At 37.9% G+C, this 17,612-nt stretch overlaps 1 protein-coding gene across 13 annotated transcripts in view; it reads right to left on the bottom strand.

Moving 5' to 3' along the window:
• The window catches only part of Dgki (diacylglycerol kinase iota), a 340,467-nt gene that overhangs the window by 285,175 nt on the left and 37,680 nt on the right, over nucleotides 1-17,612 (bottom strand). For all 13 annotated transcript variants that reach the window (XM_048786882.1, XM_048786881.1, XM_048786888.1 and 10 more), the window contains exon 2: nucleotides 350-458. In XM_048786882.1, the coding sequence (XP_048642839.1) occupies nucleotides 350-458 (109 nt within the window). The remainder of the gene's footprint in view (nucleotides 1-349; nucleotides 459-17,612) is intronic.

Raw genomic sequence — 17,612 nt, 5'->3', positions numbered from 1 at the left:
TTAGGAAACGAAGTTCCATGAAATCGATCTCAGATCCTATGACGTTGCCAAGGGTAAGCTCTGCTCATCCTCACCAACCTGGCAGAAATCAGTAGAGCCTGTGCACATGGTAACTTTTATCTCGGAGCTACAAAGTGCTTCAAGGGATTAGTGAAGTTGTCATTTTAATCTTGAACACAATCTGACTTCATATAAAGAAGAAATGGAGCTATGGCTTAGACATCCTAAGATTAGTCAGTGAGCGATATTGGAAATCATCACGTCTTTCATGTAGCTATAGGGATCCTGAGAATGAGCAACACACAACATGCAGCCGAAATTAGGTTCAAGTGAAAAAGCTGACACCTACACTCCAGTCCAGAGTTGCTCTGGGCTCCTTGGCTGGACCATTTGCCACGGGAAGGCTGAGAGGATGTGCAGGAGCCAGATGCTGGAGGCCTGCCCGGGAGATTGCTTTCCTGCAGCAAGAAGAAAAGAAAACAAAAGAAAACCAGTATCAGAATCTTGTACAGAGTACAAAATTTCCCATGGGTAGATACAATGCCCAAGGTAGCTTTCTACATCTAAACCCCTTTACAAATGTGTTGGAATACAGCTCTCTAAAGGAAGAGGGTGGCAGGTCCCAAAAGACAAGGAGCTTGAGGACAGCCCTCTGGGGAAATATTGCTTTAAGACCAGAAGGTAAAATGTAAGCCCCTGTTGAGGATAGAGAACAGAAATGGAGGTCTCTCTATTTACAAAAACGATCCAGGGTTTGGGCAGTTGCAATGCTTGGAGAATTTTCAAGTTGCCAGAATCTAAAAGCAAAGAAGAAAGCAGCCTCGTGAGGCCTTCTGTTGAAATCCTTTTGGTGCTCAGGGCAGCTGAAAGTCCATTCTCTTCTCTCAGAATCATCCTTCTTTGCCCTTGCAGAGGATTTAGGAGCCTGAGGTTTTAAATGGGAGAAAACTGTTCTGCATATGCCAAGGAAGTGCACATGCTAAAAGATCAGCACCTCACCAAGGCCCACAGAGAGAAAAGCCAAATCATAGTCTTAGATCCTAGGTTTGTTAGGTGGAACATAACAGAATTAAATTCAGAAAGGAAAGAATGAATCAAGGGTGGCTGAGACAGTTGGCTCCAACTTTGGCCTGCAAGGATAAGAAATAAGAGAAGCTGTTTTAGCCAAGTAAATATGACCATTGCTCAGCTAAGGAAACAGAAGTGAGAAAGTCCTGGAAAGAATAAGAAGGGCATAGAAAAGAAAGCAAGCAGAGATCACCTAGGGAGACTGTGGTGTTGTTGGGAACAATAGTTCAGTTTTTGAACAACCTGTCAAAAATGTCCAACAAAGATCAGGAGCTTAAGTTATGAGTACAGAATCATAATCTGTTAGTATTATCAGATGCCTAGAAGGGAGGGCTTCTCCTCCCTACAAGTACCTATGTATGGTCTGAGAAACGTCTGAAATAGAATCCAGTGGGTGTTGGGATGCTGCAGCTCTGAGTCTATCCGGTTGAGGGTGAGGCATAGGAATCTGCATTCACACAGGCTCCCAAGGTGTTCCCTTCCATGTGCTAACGTGTTCCATGGAAGCAAGTATGTTTGGGCAGTTGGGAGAACAATAACCTACCAGACCCATCAAAGGGAAGCTCTAGAGAAAAACCTCAGCAATTTTATTCTGCTGACTTTGTGTCCAGTTGACACACTGTAGCTCAGATCCTCAGACCCCTTCACCCACCTCACCACAGACAAAGAAGGCTACAGACAGCAGAGTGGAGAGAAGGAAAATCAGTGGTAGGGAGATAGATCTAGAATGAATCCCATCAGGACTGAGCCACCAAGAAAAGACATTTACACCAGAAAGGAGAAGGTGTAACGACAAAGGGTACAAGTCTTGTTGAACCCTAAAAGAAAGGTGATCTCTCAACGTGCTCACTGGCCTCCGAAAACCCCATCAAGAATTGGAAATTGTGAAGATGAGCAAGAAGGACAGCAGCCCTAACAACCCAGGAAAGGAGCGTGGAATCCAGTAAAGAGCTCAGAATTGTGCAACCATTGATCAATGGTCAACTGTGTCAGAGCTCAGCGAGGGTCCAGCCCTCCTTAATCCTTTTAGTCTTTGCTATTCCTCCCCAGGAGGTTCTATGAAGGGTGGACAGGTCTTCAGAGGTTGGAAGTGATCATATCAAACTTGCCAGCAGCACTCAAGGCACTTAATGTAGATAATCCCCCAAGGGTCATTATAAAAATGGAGGCCTTGAATGAAGACAGTCCCTCACTTTCACCAAGGCTACTAATGAACATCAATTTTGACCCTTCAACCCAAAGTCTATTCTTTATCTTCCTTATTGTTAAGTAATAAGAAAGGAACAGTGGAAGATTCCGATCTGTGATCTTCCACCCACGATCATTTTCCTCCAACCAAACTGAAGGAACTTCTTCGGCATTCTTTATTAGCATTGTCTCCCGTTTAGAGAGATTTTGCGCCACAAAATCAGTTTCGGATTTATAAGAAAATCAGATCTCTATGGAGTCAGAAACCACAAGTCCCATTTTCGGGTCCTCAACAATATACACAACTTAACCTTAAATGTTTCACACACACACACACACACACAAAAAAAAAAATAGTCCTTAAGATGCCTGAAGAACTCCTGAAGTGCAGGTGAGTAAGAAGACACTAATCCTTCACTTTTTCATGAACTGCCCCCCCCCACCCCCAGAGCTGTGATCAGGAAAAAAAAGGGTCAGGGCAAGGGGAGGAAGGAAGAGGAAGAGGAGGAAGAGTGAAAATAAAATTCTACTGTCAGACACCAAATGAATTTAACTGATCAGAACTTGTAAACTCTGACAACCAAAATCTTATTACTCTTCCTAATTAGGAGTGCCAGGAGGGGCAAAAAATGCAGATAATCTAATTAGTATGCAAGAGATGTATGTGCTATAGAAGAACAATGTGACTATAAGAGATACATAAACATTTAATCCTTAAAGAAGTTGCAGTCAAATCATAATATTTTCTAGCCTGTGAACAGATGCAGTTAAGTAGTCTTTTGTTGATCATTTATCCCTCATTGTGGATGCAAATTTAAGGTTGCTTTTATATAATTAATTGAAGAAAATTATATATCAACTGCACATATAAATATTAATTAGGAGGAAAAAATAAGTAAGAAACATCAAAGTGACTACCAGTCTATAACTTGCAAATGGGTCTCATAGAAACACAATATAAGAGAAAGAGAATAGGGGAAAAAAGGAAGTTACTATAAGGCAGCAGAATAGAAGTAATTTCTGCTTACAGATTTCCATTCTAAATAAAAATAACCATGGGAGAAATCCTTCTTTCCAAAAACTCATACGTGAATACTTATTTTTCTTCCAAAATCAGAAAGTAACCTCATTATATCTCAGACCTCAAATAAAATTAGTGTATGTTACTTTTCTATTTAAATTTATCTTGGTTGTGGGAGATGACATTTAAGAGCATAACGGCACTCGGTAGGTGGTTGGAGGGGGATGGTAAAACAGTGGTTTTATGCTACAATTTGCTTCAATAAAAAAAAATGAGGTTTCAACTTCTCATTCCTTATTCCTGCTAAAAATCCTCCCAAACCTATAGAAAGCAAAACCATGAAATGCCAGTGATTCTTTCTATTAATCTCACAACAACCCTTTTGTGAGGAATAACTATAATCACAAAAGCATCTTTCAAAAAGAACTGTGATGTTAACCATGAAATAGATCTGAAAAGAAAATACTCTATAATGCAGTTTCAAAAGCATAAAGTCACAGTTAATGCCAATTACCTGACATGGAAGACCTCTAACATATTTAAAGTATAAAAGCCATCATACATTTTAAACAGCATTCTATTATTTCCTTCATTTAGTTCAATAAGACTATAAACTCCTAAAGGACAGGGTTCAATTCATCAACTAATCTTATTTCATTCTGGCCCAAGGGTAGACACAGCATATATTCAATAAATGCATTCTGAGTGAATGAATGAACTTGACCAAGAAGCTAAGCGCAACAGCCTACTGATTAGATCAAGGTCTCACAAATTTGATTTAGGATGATTTGAATTATACCCTAACCTTACATTTCAGTTATAGTCTTTGCTGAGAGGGTCAGAAACCCTTCAAAGCAGCCTTTAAAAATAAATGCAAATGAGGTAGAATCCAGTGTTAAGCACAGACAACATCAAAACCGCTTTGGGTGATAAACATTGACATGAAGCCCCTTTGCTAGGATTTTGTAGAGACCATATAATGCTGTTAACATTTACACAATGTATTTATCAAAAGAAACACACAGCTTATACTCTACATATAGAGAATTTTTAAAAATGTATGGGAAAACAAGTAAAAGGATGAATTCTTAGCCAGTATACTTTCTAATCATCCATTTCACAAATTTCTCTCAATTTGCCCTGGTTCCACTCTGTCTCCAACTTTATGTGGCTCCCATATTCAACCATCTGTGTCTTGCCAACTCCCTCTCCAAGTGGATCCTAGGCATGAGCATAGGAGGGGGACCCTGCTTGCTGAGCAGAAAAGCACCAGAGAATCAGGAGGTCCCTTAGCCAGGACATCTCCTAAAGTTTCCCCTTTTAGATACCAGAAAACTCCTCTTGTTCTAGAAAAAAAAAGCCAGCTGTCCAGAGAGCTATTCCTTACATTGGTTCAATTCCATTGTGCCTCAAGAGACACCTTCAGCACTGTGTGTGTTGGTGTTTCCCCACACTGTCTAGGCACTAACTGCTTGTATTCAAAGCAGCCCATAATGCCTCCTGGTTACCATAGATAAGCTACCTGCAATGCTGAGGATAGGCCACCCAACAAAAAAAAAAAAATGTCCTCAAACCTGCATGAATTCCAAATATTCCACCAGAAGTATATGAAGGGGAACAAACTATGTGCAATTATTTGAGCCTAAATCCTACTTCATTTCACATATGCATTCAAAATAGTTTTTGGTGATTTTAATGTATGTTTACACTTTCAAGAACTCAATTATTATTGAAACAAAGGTCATGTTTAGTTTTCTTTTTTTTTCCTTCTCAAAAATTCTTTAGTTTTAAATGGAAGAAAATTTCAGATTTTATTTTTGATTCCACAAATATTAGTAATGGATAGGACAATCAAAGCAAAACAAATAACAAAATATCTACCACTGGATTTCTATTTTTATTTTCAGGTTTTTAAAAATTTTTTAAATTCTAATTTGTTATGTATGACAGTGAAATGCATTACAAATCATATTATACATAGAGCACAATTTTTCATATCTCTGGTTGTATACAAAGTATATTCACACCATTCATGTCTGGGGTGTTAAGTCATTCAGAAAACCATTTTTTTTTTATATTGAAGGTTCAATGTAACATACCTGCATTATTCTGGATATTTTAACTTCACAATCATTCTTCAACAGTGGTATTGAACCTTTGCCCATGGTGAAGCTTGACAATGAGTCCATTTAAAAGCCTTCCATGGGACAGGGAGTAGAAATCAGTGATGAGTGCTTGCCTAGCATGCACAAGGCCCTGGGTTCCATATGTTCCCTGGGCTGAGATCCACTGTTGCACATAATATGCAAGCCTCTGACTACTTCAGTGTGTCCACTAAAGTGACTAAGCCTAGGAATTTACATACTGAAATACATTCATCCATTCAACCATGTATTTACTCAATGCACTGTTTTAGATGTGTAGACACATGAATGAATGAAACAGATAGGAGTCACTGCCTTTGTGAAGCTTGCATTCCAGGAGAAACACGCTTTGCCAATTACTGAATCATGTTATATATTTATGTATCTCTCTCAGAATGAGATAGGTACCTTTATTATCCCTCTTTTATAGTAAATTTTAAATACAGTATCACGAAATGGGCAAGCTACATGTTCAAGTTCACATGCACAGGAAGAGCTCCAAGTGACTCTGAATCCAGGCATTTAGCACCAGGGTGGGCATATCTTGCAGTTTGCACAGGGTCACAGTCTGTGAAATGCTGACAACACATGGATACAAAGCAAACTAGTCATACTATGAAATTAGTTTCATACACTAATTTTCTAATTGCCTTAGTTAAGGAAGTCCTATCTTGGGCTGGGGTTGTAGTTCAGTGGTAGAGCACTTGCCTAGCACTTGTAAGGCACAGGGTTCAATTCTCAGCACCTCATATAAATAAATGAACAAAATAAAGGTCCATCAACAACACAACACACACACACACACACACACACACACACATATATATATATAATGTTCTATCTTCACAATAAGAATGTAAGCTTCAATTAGAGAGAGGCTATGTGTGATAGGCTTCAGAGCATGGAGGTTAAGACAACTGACCTTACCAATTAATAGCTATGTGGACAAGTTATTTCACCTCTTAGATTCAGTTTTCTTATATAAAAAATAAAATAATTATGTAAAATTCAGGGCATAACAGAAAACATTTTTTAAAAAAATTAAATATGCCCAGAATACCTGGCACACAGCAAATCCAATAAATGGTCACCACTATTACTATTATTCCACATATTAGAAACTCCCACAGCATCTAGCTGAAGTTAGGTATAACGTAAATCTCTGAATAAACATATGAGATTTGACTGCTCTCAACTTTTTCAAGTTCCCCCAAATACTTCTACTCATTCAATAAACATTTTACAAGTTTCTACCAAATGTCAGGCCATTCAAAGGGGTCATTCAGACAGAAGATTCTTCTAGCCAGGGAATAATCCCATGGTGGGTGGCCTAAGGAATAACTTACCTACCTTCTTAGTGCAAAACCAGAAATTACAACTCTCACCTCAACTTCACCAACGTTATTGAAAATAGACATTCGATCCAGATACCATTGGAATTATTTATTATAGTCATATAAGTTAATGCAATACCAAAAAAAAAAAAAACTTGCTTGAAAACTGAAAAATCTGCTACCTTCCCTCTCAGAATTTGCAAACTCTTCTACCAGTCAGGATTTATTTCTCAAGCACAATTCATTATAACCACATCTATAAAATGATGCTGGTATCGACTTGGTATAGAACGTGGCAATAATCCTCATTTTCAACAAAGTGAGACTTCTTACCTAAGATTCTCTCAGGAATTTATGACATTCTTCTCTTGAAGATATCATTTGAGGGAGAAAGTAACCCTTGGAAGTAGAGAAAAAGTAATTGTCGTGTCCTCCCAAAATTCATATTTGGAAGTCTTTAACCCCAACACCTCAAAATATGACTGAATTTGAAGACAGGGTCTTTACAGAAGCCATCAAGTTAAAATGAGATTGTTGGGATGGAACCCTCATCCAAGATGACTGGTGTCTTCATAAAAAGTGAAAATTTGGACAAAGATACACACATAGGGGAAAGCCATATGAAGACGAACACAGACATCAGGACAATGCATCTACATGCCAAAGAAAGAATACCAGCAAATCACCCTCAGCCAGGGGAGAGGTGTGGCCCAGACTCTCCCTCAGAAGGAACCAGCCCTGCCAACACATGGTCTCAGATTATAGCCTCCAGAACTGTGAGACAGTGATTTCTGTTGTGGAAGCCACTCAGTGTGTTATACTTGGTTATGGCAGCCCAAGAAATTACACATATTTCAAATCTAAACCCAGTGTTTGGATTTAATATGATGGGATTTAGCTAACATCAGCATGTTGACTTACCTTTTCCAACCACCCAAGGAAACCGTGGGTACGATTTGGCTATAACGCTGCTTTTCAGGACAATAAGCCTTAAACAGAGATACAGTCTGATGAAAAACTGCTGTTAAAAACATTATTTCCATAAATATAAGAAGAATCTGACAAAGTTTTATTTAACTCATTAATAAAATAATAATCAGCAGAAAAGACAAATTCAATATGGGAGTATAAGAAATTGAGATTTATAATAGGAAAGAAATGCCTAAGCAGACTTCTAAGTCAGAAATGAGGGTTGTTTACTTTATAAAAGTTAAAAAGATCTTAACCTTTGTGACATTAACTTCCCTTTTACTCCATAAAATCATAATCCATCAGCTTTGCAGGCTAACTTCTAACCTTACAGAAATATAAACCATCAGTACTTCTGTTTTGGATTAATAATCAAGCATACAGAGACAACAAAATTACTGTACCCAGGAGTATTAAATGAGAGTCAATTATTAAATAATCAGGTTCTGCTTTTATTGGAACAGGCGAACTAGAATATGCTGTAATAAAATAACATTTAAAAAAATCGAACAGTAACTATTTCTCCTGTGTCAAAATTTGGGATGATTTTATTCTCACTCCTCATAGTTCATCTTCTCTTAGGTCAGAAAGAGGCTGTGTGGGACAGTAATTTTAATGTTTACTGGAGAATGCCCGTCAGGAACTGAAGGAAGCAGACTGGCCAAGAGAGAAGCTCAAGTAATGTTGTTCCAAAGACAGCCTTGGCTGACCCCACAATAGGGGCTGGAGCTGGGATGGCCCTTCAGGATTGTCCCAAATCTGAAGCAGAGGCACAAGACTGAACCCCCACATCAACCAGAGTTTGGGCATGTGAAACCCCTGGGGAGAGATTAACCAAGGGCAATACCCAAGAAGGGCTCAGCTGTAGACCACAAGCAGCTAACACGCCTGGTAATGAAGGCTGAGAAAATGAGGAACTTGGTCCTGAGACTGTGCATGGATAGTCGACTACAGCACACCTCTGATATTCCTGATAAACCACAAAATGGACCAAGTTATTATGTCCATTTTACAAATAGGTCAACTGGCATTAGAAACTTTAAGGCACCTCTAATAAGCCATATGGCTAATGAGTGAGAAGGCAAAAATTGGAGCCCAGATGTCTGGCTCCAAAGGCTCATCACTCTGTATTCCCTTTGAGAGGGATATGGACAAGAGGGCCCATGGCAAGGCCATGCAATGGATAGAACTGACCAGCGAAATGCTGTTTCAGTCTGCTATGGCTGTCACAACAAAATACCACAAACTGGGAGCTTATAGACAATAGAAACTCATTTTGCACAATTTTGGAGTCTGGGAAGCCCCAAATTCAAGGCACCAGATTCAGTGTCTGGTGAGGGCTTACCTGCTGCTCACAGAGGGTATCTATCTACTCACTAAGTCCTCATGGGGTAGAAGAGGCCAACCTCTTCCCCTGTGCTTCATCTATAAGGCACCAATCCCAACCATGAGGACCCCACTCTCATGATCGAATCACCTCCCAAAAGGACCCTCCTTCTAATTCTGACAGAGTTGAGATTTTAATATGTGAATTTAAGTGGCAGAGCTGGTAGCATAAATATTCAGGCCACAATAAGTGACCTGGTGTAGGAAGAGGGGCATTTTAAGCCCTCAGTCCAATGACCAATTGGGAACTGTCCTGCTGTGACAGACATGCCTCCTTTGTCTGTTCCTCCATATTTCCTACCGGCTCCTACATCTTCAGGGAAGTCTGTCTGCTCCCTGCCTTACAGCAGTGAGGCTTTATGAGTGTGGAAACTGAGAAAAGAGCTGCCCGTTACATTTAGGTCAATGAATACGGAATAGACCTTGCCAACCCAGATAGAAAGATAATCCAGAATTGAACAAATTTAGGAAAAGCATTAGCCTCAGGACAGAAATAACCTTAAGAACATAAGCCCTTTGGGACTTCATAGAAATTTTTAAGCGAAAGGATTAAGACTCACAGGTCTGTTCTCAGTAAAATTACCAACAGGAAAAGTTTATTTTTAGAATCCCTTGTCCATTTCCACGCGAACACACCGGTCCCTGCCCACTTCAATTTCCGATCGCTTAGTACCTGTGTTGCCACAATCAGTCTCTGCTCAACTGATGGTATTTAAAATAGAAAACACAACACAGTCGTCTCAACTGAAATAAGTTTGAGGTATGTCCCTCACAAGGGCATCTGCATTTTCCGAAGGGACTCATAAAAATGGAAAGACCAACATGACGCAAAGGAATGGGTCATTTAATACTCAAAGTACAGAAAGTAATTTTTCTAAGCCCAAACCCAAACATTATAAATACTGGTGGGGAGGTCTGTGGGTAGTGGTGGAGACCTACTCACCTGCTTAGAGGTGAGCACTAGGCATAGGACCAGGCTGAGAGAGAGGGACCCAAGAGCATAATGATATGTATGTTCGAGAGTCACTGCCAACCTGTATCAGTGAGGAGGCAGAAACACACAATTCACTCCAGATGCTTCGGATAAAGACACTTTAGTAAGGGAACTACTTAAAAGTAGGATTATAAACCAACCACCACCTGGTCACAGGACTTACAATACAGTAGAAGAGGCCAAAAGCATGTGGTACTGGAGAAAAAGAAATGTTAAGTCACCAGAGACTGGAGAGCAGGTGAATGGTCTTGTCAAAGTGAACTAGAACTAGTACAAAATCCATTTCAATGTCAACCCTACCCTTAGCAAACAAAGAAAGTCCAAAACTCATCGATCTATTCCCACATTTCTCACTTTTTGAATCTTTAATCACATTTGCAACTTACTAAATTCTTTCTGAGGTCAAGTGTCCTTTTTTAAACAAATTTTCATAAGACATGAAAAGAAACAAGAAAGTATCACAGGAAAAGAGTCAGTCAATACAAGAAAGACCAGATACTTACAAAAGTAAATCGCCTACATTAAAAATATTTAAAGAACTTAAATAAACCATGTCAAAAAATACTTAAGAACACTATGAGAACAGTGTCTTATCAAACTGAGAATAACCATGAAAAGATGCAAAATATTTAATAAGAACCAAATAGAAATTCTGGAACTGAAAATATAATAATTAAAGTAAAAATTCACAATAAGTGTTTGATAGCAGATTTAAGCTGGTTGAATGAATCCATGAACTTAAAGAAAGAACAATAACCTTTTCCACTTTTAGAAACAGAAAGAAAAAGAAACAGATCCTCAGAGATGTGTGGGACACCACTGAGAATGCCAGTATATTCAAAATGGATATCCCAGAAGATGGAGAGACAGAGGCAAAAAAATTTTATTGAAGAAAAAAATTGCAAAAATTTCAATGTTAATTTAAAAAGCATATTAATCTATACATTCACAAAGCCCAGCAGACTTGAACTAAGATGACTCAGAGCTCCACACCTAGAGACATTATAGTCAAACTCTTAAAAGTCAACGATATAGAGAAAATCTTAAAAGCAACAAGCAGAAAATGAATCTTCACCTGCAAAACATTCTCAATAAAATTAATAGCTGACTTCTGATCAGAAAACATGGAGCCTAGAAGGAAGGCAACAGAACATCATGTTGGAAGTGCTGAAAGAAAAAAAAAAGGTGACCAATAATTCTATATCCAGTACAACTTCCTATCAAAAAAAAGAAAAAAAAAACTTCTACACATATGCTTCATAAAAGATCTATAAATATGCACAATAAAACCAGAGAAAATATTCAACATTTTAGACATCAGGAAAACAAATAGCATATAAACAGTGAAATTTTATTTCATGCCACTAGAAATAAAAGTGAGAAAATAAATAAAATTAAAAAAAAAATAAAACAGAGAAAGCTAAATGTCAACAAAAATATGAAACAACCAGAACTCTCATACATTGTTGGTAGAAATGAAAAATCTTAAAAACACTTGAAAACTTTTTGGCAGTTTTCTATTCTAGTTAAACATCATGTGATATGATCCAAGCAACTCCTCTCCTAGATGCTTACACAAAAGAACTAAAAGTGTACACATGAATATTCATACCATCTTTGTCCATGTTTAGTAAAGAAAAAAGAAAATAACTCCAATGTCCATCAACAGGAGAACGGATAAAAGAAACTATGGTATAGTCATACAATGAAATACTACTCAGGACTCAAAAAGAATGAACTAAAGATAATTCCAGTAACATGGATGAATCTCAGAAACATCCTGAGTGAAACAGATGGGTCACAAGAGAACAAATGTGTTTATATGTTTATATATATAAAGTTCTAGAACAATCAAAACTAATGTACTGCAGTGGAATCAGAACAGAGGTTGCTGAGTGAAGGAGAAGGTTTGACTAGGAGGGCATACAAATTAATTCCCTGGGGTGGTAGAAATGTTCCTTATCTTGATAGAGGTATCAGTTACACACTTTTGGACTTTGGTTAAAACTCATTAGCTTGTATTTAAATATTCTGCAACAAAAATGACAAATAAAGAAGGCATGTAAGTTGCTACCCAGGGAGGATGCATATTTTAAGATGGTAGCTATTATTAAATGATGGAGATTGCGATCTGTGAACATAATTTTGCTGTTTCTTATGACTCTGATAATCAAATGGAATCATGAAATAAAATGTAGAACATGCTATTAGAGATAACCCTGGGAGAGGACAGGGAGTAAAACAATAAAAATGTTATAAATGCCCTTATTTATAATACTACAGAACAGTCCTTTGAACCATATCTTTTGAAAAAAAAATTTAGTAAATATTTACTGCACTCCTACTATGAAGCAAGTGTGTTTATTAAAACACAGACCCATGCAAATTCTAATAGTGGGAATGCCACACAGGTTAGCAAATACTCAGAAATACTTTTCTTTAAGAAAAAGGGCTTCTTAACTGTCCCACTATGTGTTGCTAGGACTAAACTGTGTTGACAACACAAACAGTTCATCAGTGTCCCCTGCTGCAACACGGATCCTAGAGGCCCCCAAAGAGCCCTGTGCTGAAGGCTTGTTCTGCAGAGTGGTGCTCCTGGGATGAGGTAAAGCCTGTCAATCAGCAGGGGCCAGTGGAGGTCTTCAGGTCACTGAGGATGTGCCCTTGAAGGGGATGTGGAGCCCCGCCCCCTTCTTCTGCAGCTCTTTTTGCTTCCTGGCCAGGAAGTGTGTGGCTCTGCTTCACCACATGATTCCACCATGAAGTGCTGCCTCCCAGGCCCACAGCAACTGGACCAATCATGGCCTGAAACCAACAAAACCAGGAGCAAAGCTATCTTTTTTTTTTTAAATAAGTTGATTATCTAAGTATTTGTTATAGTAAGAGAGCAGACTAACACATTCCCTTGGGTAGCATTTTTAATCCAAGATACAAACAACTGAGGTCTCTATTGCTGTGACTCTTGACATACTCCATTTTTCTTGTTCTCTAAATACATCAGAAGAGCTGTGCAGTTGAAATATTATGCAGGCCAAGGGAAATGTGAGGTTTGGCCTTTAGTTACTGGTAAAATAAAGTGCTAGGTCTCATGCCACAGTGTTCACCCTGAAGAGGAAGTCAAAAACTGGGTGGCACATTAAAGTGTCAAAATACCTTTATTTAAAATTTTTTTCACCCATAAGCAGTCCTAGGTTATCGACCTTTCAAAGATAACTATTACAACAGTTGGATGTGGAGTCTCAAACTTCCTTGACTTTGAATGAGAAAGACCTTATTTTCCAACTATTTCCCTAATTACGCCATGTGAAACCCCTCTTTCCTATAGGTAATAACTCCCCTAATAGTCTCACTCAATTTCTGCTAACCATTGTAATCTTGTTCATTTCATTCTCATTTCTGATCCAAAACCCCTCTCCTCCCATAGACCTGTGGCATTGGCAGCTTTGAGTCGGAGCAGGGATAGGGAGGTCTGCTCTTCACGATTGTCTCTCCATTCCCACTGTTCTCATTCCTCTCATTCCCAGAGGAGGGAACGGGAGGGAAAAGATGGTCTCTGCAATTGACTAAGTGAAACTGGCAGCAGCACTGGTCTTAGCTATGAGGCTGAGCTAACTGTCTTGGACTGGTGGTAGCTTTGGTATGCTCTGCCCAAAGCAATCCCCGCAGCGTCCATCATGATGAAGATCTTGTGACAGCTCCCAGTTGATACCGTCATGATGCACTCAGATAGACAGGTTGCTTTCAACTGACCAAAAGTTATGATAGTGGACAAGAATGGCCCTCCAGTCCCCAGAATTTCAACTACCCGAAACTGACAGAAAGTGTGGAATCAATTTCCAAAGTTTGTGAGTATCAAGAACTTTCAGTAACCCTAACTTGTGCTCACCTTCTACCTAGCAGTCTCCCACCAAAATGTCTCTTTACAATTTTTTTTCTTCTGCCTGAGGGCCAGATGGCCAAATCCACTGACTGTTCACATGCCGTAATGAGGATTGAGATGTTTAAACTGCCTTCTGAGGAGTTTCTGATCTCAGCCCTCCCACTGCCGCTCTCGAAACTGAAGACGTGGATCCATCTTGTGTCCATGGTTTTTGACTTTTGAGAATTGGCTATAGTTCCAAGTAACAGGAAAGGAACCTATTCAATAACTACACTTAGCAAAAGGAAAGTGGGTCTCAGAATCAGACTCGTAGGCATTCAGTGTTTTTATTCAGTGTCTACGATGTTCCAGACTCGAACTAACTTCTAACAGTAAGGAAGTAAAAGAAACCCACAAGGTCCCTCTTCTTGTTAAGTTTATCATCCCCAGAAAGAGAACAGACAATAAATAATTAGAAGAACACATGAATTATTGCTAATGGATACAACTGCTATGAAGGGAACAGATTTGAATGTTCGAAAAGGGGAATTATGTCGTTTAAGGAAGGCTACTTATGAGGAGGTGACAGATACAGGATTTAAAGTAGCTTCAACTGGAAGCCAGCCTCTCTCCCTTGTTAAATGAATGATCTATCTATTAGTATTTCTTAGGTTCGATGTCTTCATCTGTGAAACAGGAAGGAAAATTTGTATCACATGGGTTGATTCAAAGGTACAATTAAATAAGAATATTAAATGCACCTTTTTCTTCACCCTTTCCTAGAACAAAGCAGTGGTTTTGAAAACAGCATCTGTGATAATTAAATAGAGGACTAGCCTTGAAAGTGGAAAGTGGATTAGAAAAAAAAGAAAAACAGATTTGACTTATTAACTTTATGACTCTGAACAAGTCACTTAACTGCTCTGAGCCATTGTTCCCTCAGCCATAAAGGAGAGAAGATAATATCTTTCAGGAAATATGAGAGTATAAATTACTTTGTATAGTAAAAAATAAAAAAAGATTATTTTGTAAAGCCACAGTGTACTTGATGTGAAAAACTAATGTACATGCACTCAGAAGCAGAGGTGGATTTATTATGAAACTAACGAAGCCTAGAATTTAAGGTTTCTCACCTCAACAGGTTACTATGAGTACCGGAAGCCACAGAATTTCACGTGTGGAAGGGGAGAGAGAACCCACTGTCAGGAAGCATTTATTTCTAAAATTTCTGGGGTATTATCTAAAGAGAACTCAGTGACGGGGGAAAAAAGAGGAACCAAATTTCAAATATTACACTCACCTTTAAAACTACAAGAAAAAAATGTCTGATTGAATATTAGCACTAAATGATGGGAAAAAATATCACCCCAGGATATGTGACCACATGCTAGCCTTGCCATGGATTTGTTCCCCGAGTTTTCCAAAAGACTTATTCAGTATACATAGGTATGGGTTAATAAGTTTCCCTTATCTAAGATGGAAATGTAAATCCTTCCGAGGGAGGAAAAATTTTCAACCCAAGTCCCCCCAAATTTCAAAAAAGTACCAAGACACTATGAAATCCCTGTCAAAAATATAAACACACACACACACACACACACACATACACACACACCACACAACACACAATGAGTTCTAGGCAGCACAACCTATAAAAAATTAAAACTAAATAAAACCATCATAAATAGAACATAAAATCATGTTTTATATCTTTAAAGGAATAAAAGACAGGGTTAAAACTAAGACTGAGGAACAAAAAATATATATAAATAAACAACTTTTTAATTTTTCATTTTATCTTGCAGTACTGGGGATTGAACCCAGGGTCTTCCACGTGTCAGGCAAGTACTCTACCACTAAGCTACATTCCCAGCTCTTGCTTTATTTATTTATTTATTTATTTTTAATTTTGATATAAGATCTTACTAAGTTGCGCACACTCGCCTCAAACTTGTGATCCTCCTGCTTTAGCCTCCAAAAAAAACAGAAAGAAAGAAAAATACCTATTTTAAAAAGAATAAAAAAATAAAATGTTAATAAGGAAAACTATAATTAAAATCAACATATGTCTGTTAGTGCTTCAGAAAGAAACGAGAGAACTGGACAAGGTAATATTTAAAGACAGATCAGAAAGCCATTAAAACTCAAATTAAAAAGAAGCTGCATTCACATAATAGAAGACTCAATATCCTGAATTTCTCGATTCTTCCCTAGATGTATAGATTAACAAAATCTTCACCAAAAGTCCCTTTGGGGGACTTGGGTTGTAGTTCAGTGGTAGAGCCTAGCATGTGTGAGGCACTGGGTTCGATTCTCAACACCACATATAAATAAATTAATAAATAAAATAAAGGTCCATCAACAATTTTAAAAACATTTAAATTAAAAAAGAGTCGCTTTGGCTTTTTGGGTGAACTCAATAAGTTAATTTTAAAAGTTATATAGACGAGCAAAGAACAAGAGTAGCCAAGACTGCTAATGGCAAACGCTGGAAGGAAATTTACACAGAATCAAGATATCACAAACATTACCAATTAGTATAGAATAGAACTGAGCCAGAATCAACAAACTGACCAACGGAACAAAACCGAATCAGACACAGACCAAAACATGTGGAAACTTGATTTATGACAGAACTAGCATTGCATAATAGTGAGAAAAGATGCAGTTTTCAAAAAATGTTCCCAGAATAATTTGTCAGCCTTAGGGAAGAAAAATGAGTCCCTACTTAAAGTATCTATAAAATTAATCCCAGCTAGATTAAAGATGAAAAGTGAGTTATAGAACTGTGTAATGTTAGAAACAATATAGAAAAGTATCTCTTTTTATCAAAAGGGAGGAAAGCATTCAATAAATACAAAAAAAAAACATGAATTAAAAAACCAAAGAATTTATAAATTCAATTAAATTAATTTTGTTCATCAAAAATACTATGAAAGAATGTAAAAACACAAGCCACAAAATAAAAGAAGATATTTTCTACAGTTGATAAGGGATTAGAAGATACCTATGAGAGAAAAGAAAAATTACCCCCTTAAAAGAAAGTGGCAAAAATTTGAACAGTAATTTTATAGAGGAAAAAAACCTAAATAGCAAAAAAATAATAATAAGGTTAAAAACCTAGTCAAATTCACCAGATAAATGGAAATTCACCTCCATACCTGTCTCCCCTTTATTTTCTACCCTCCCTCCCCAACATTCCTCTCTCACCCCACACACACACACATTTAAAAAAAAAAAAAAAAACTGGCAAAATTTTAAAATGTGACAATGTAACCTCTTGGTTACTTTGGGAAACAACCTGAAATTATGTAGAAACTTTGAAGCGACACGTGGCACAGGGAGACCAATGACACTCAAAGATTCAGATCCTACAGGATGTCCAGCATGCACACAGAGGGTGACGAGACATCCCATAAGCACTGCTGATTATGGAAAAATATGAAAACAGCTTAAGTGTTTAATGAAAGCAGAATGGATATATGCATTGAGACATATCACATGAGCTAACAATGGCCTCCAGCAATGAAGATGAATGAGTTTCAGTTCCACAGAACAAAATAGATGCAAAGCAAAGCACAGCAGTGACTGAAAAGAGTCAACTGCAGAATATACAGTCGAATTTGCTTAAACAACATTTAAAGATGCA

This window comes from Marmota marmota, unplaced genomic scaffold (genome assembly GCF_001458135.2).
Source record: "Marmota marmota marmota unplaced genomic scaffold, marMar, whole genome shotgun sequence".
NCBI classification, from domain to species: domain Eukaryota; kingdom Metazoa; phylum Chordata; class Mammalia; order Rodentia; family Sciuridae; genus Marmota; species Marmota marmota.
Note: the sequence above shows the minus strand (reverse complement) of the source record. Positions and strands in the feature narration are given on the sequence as shown.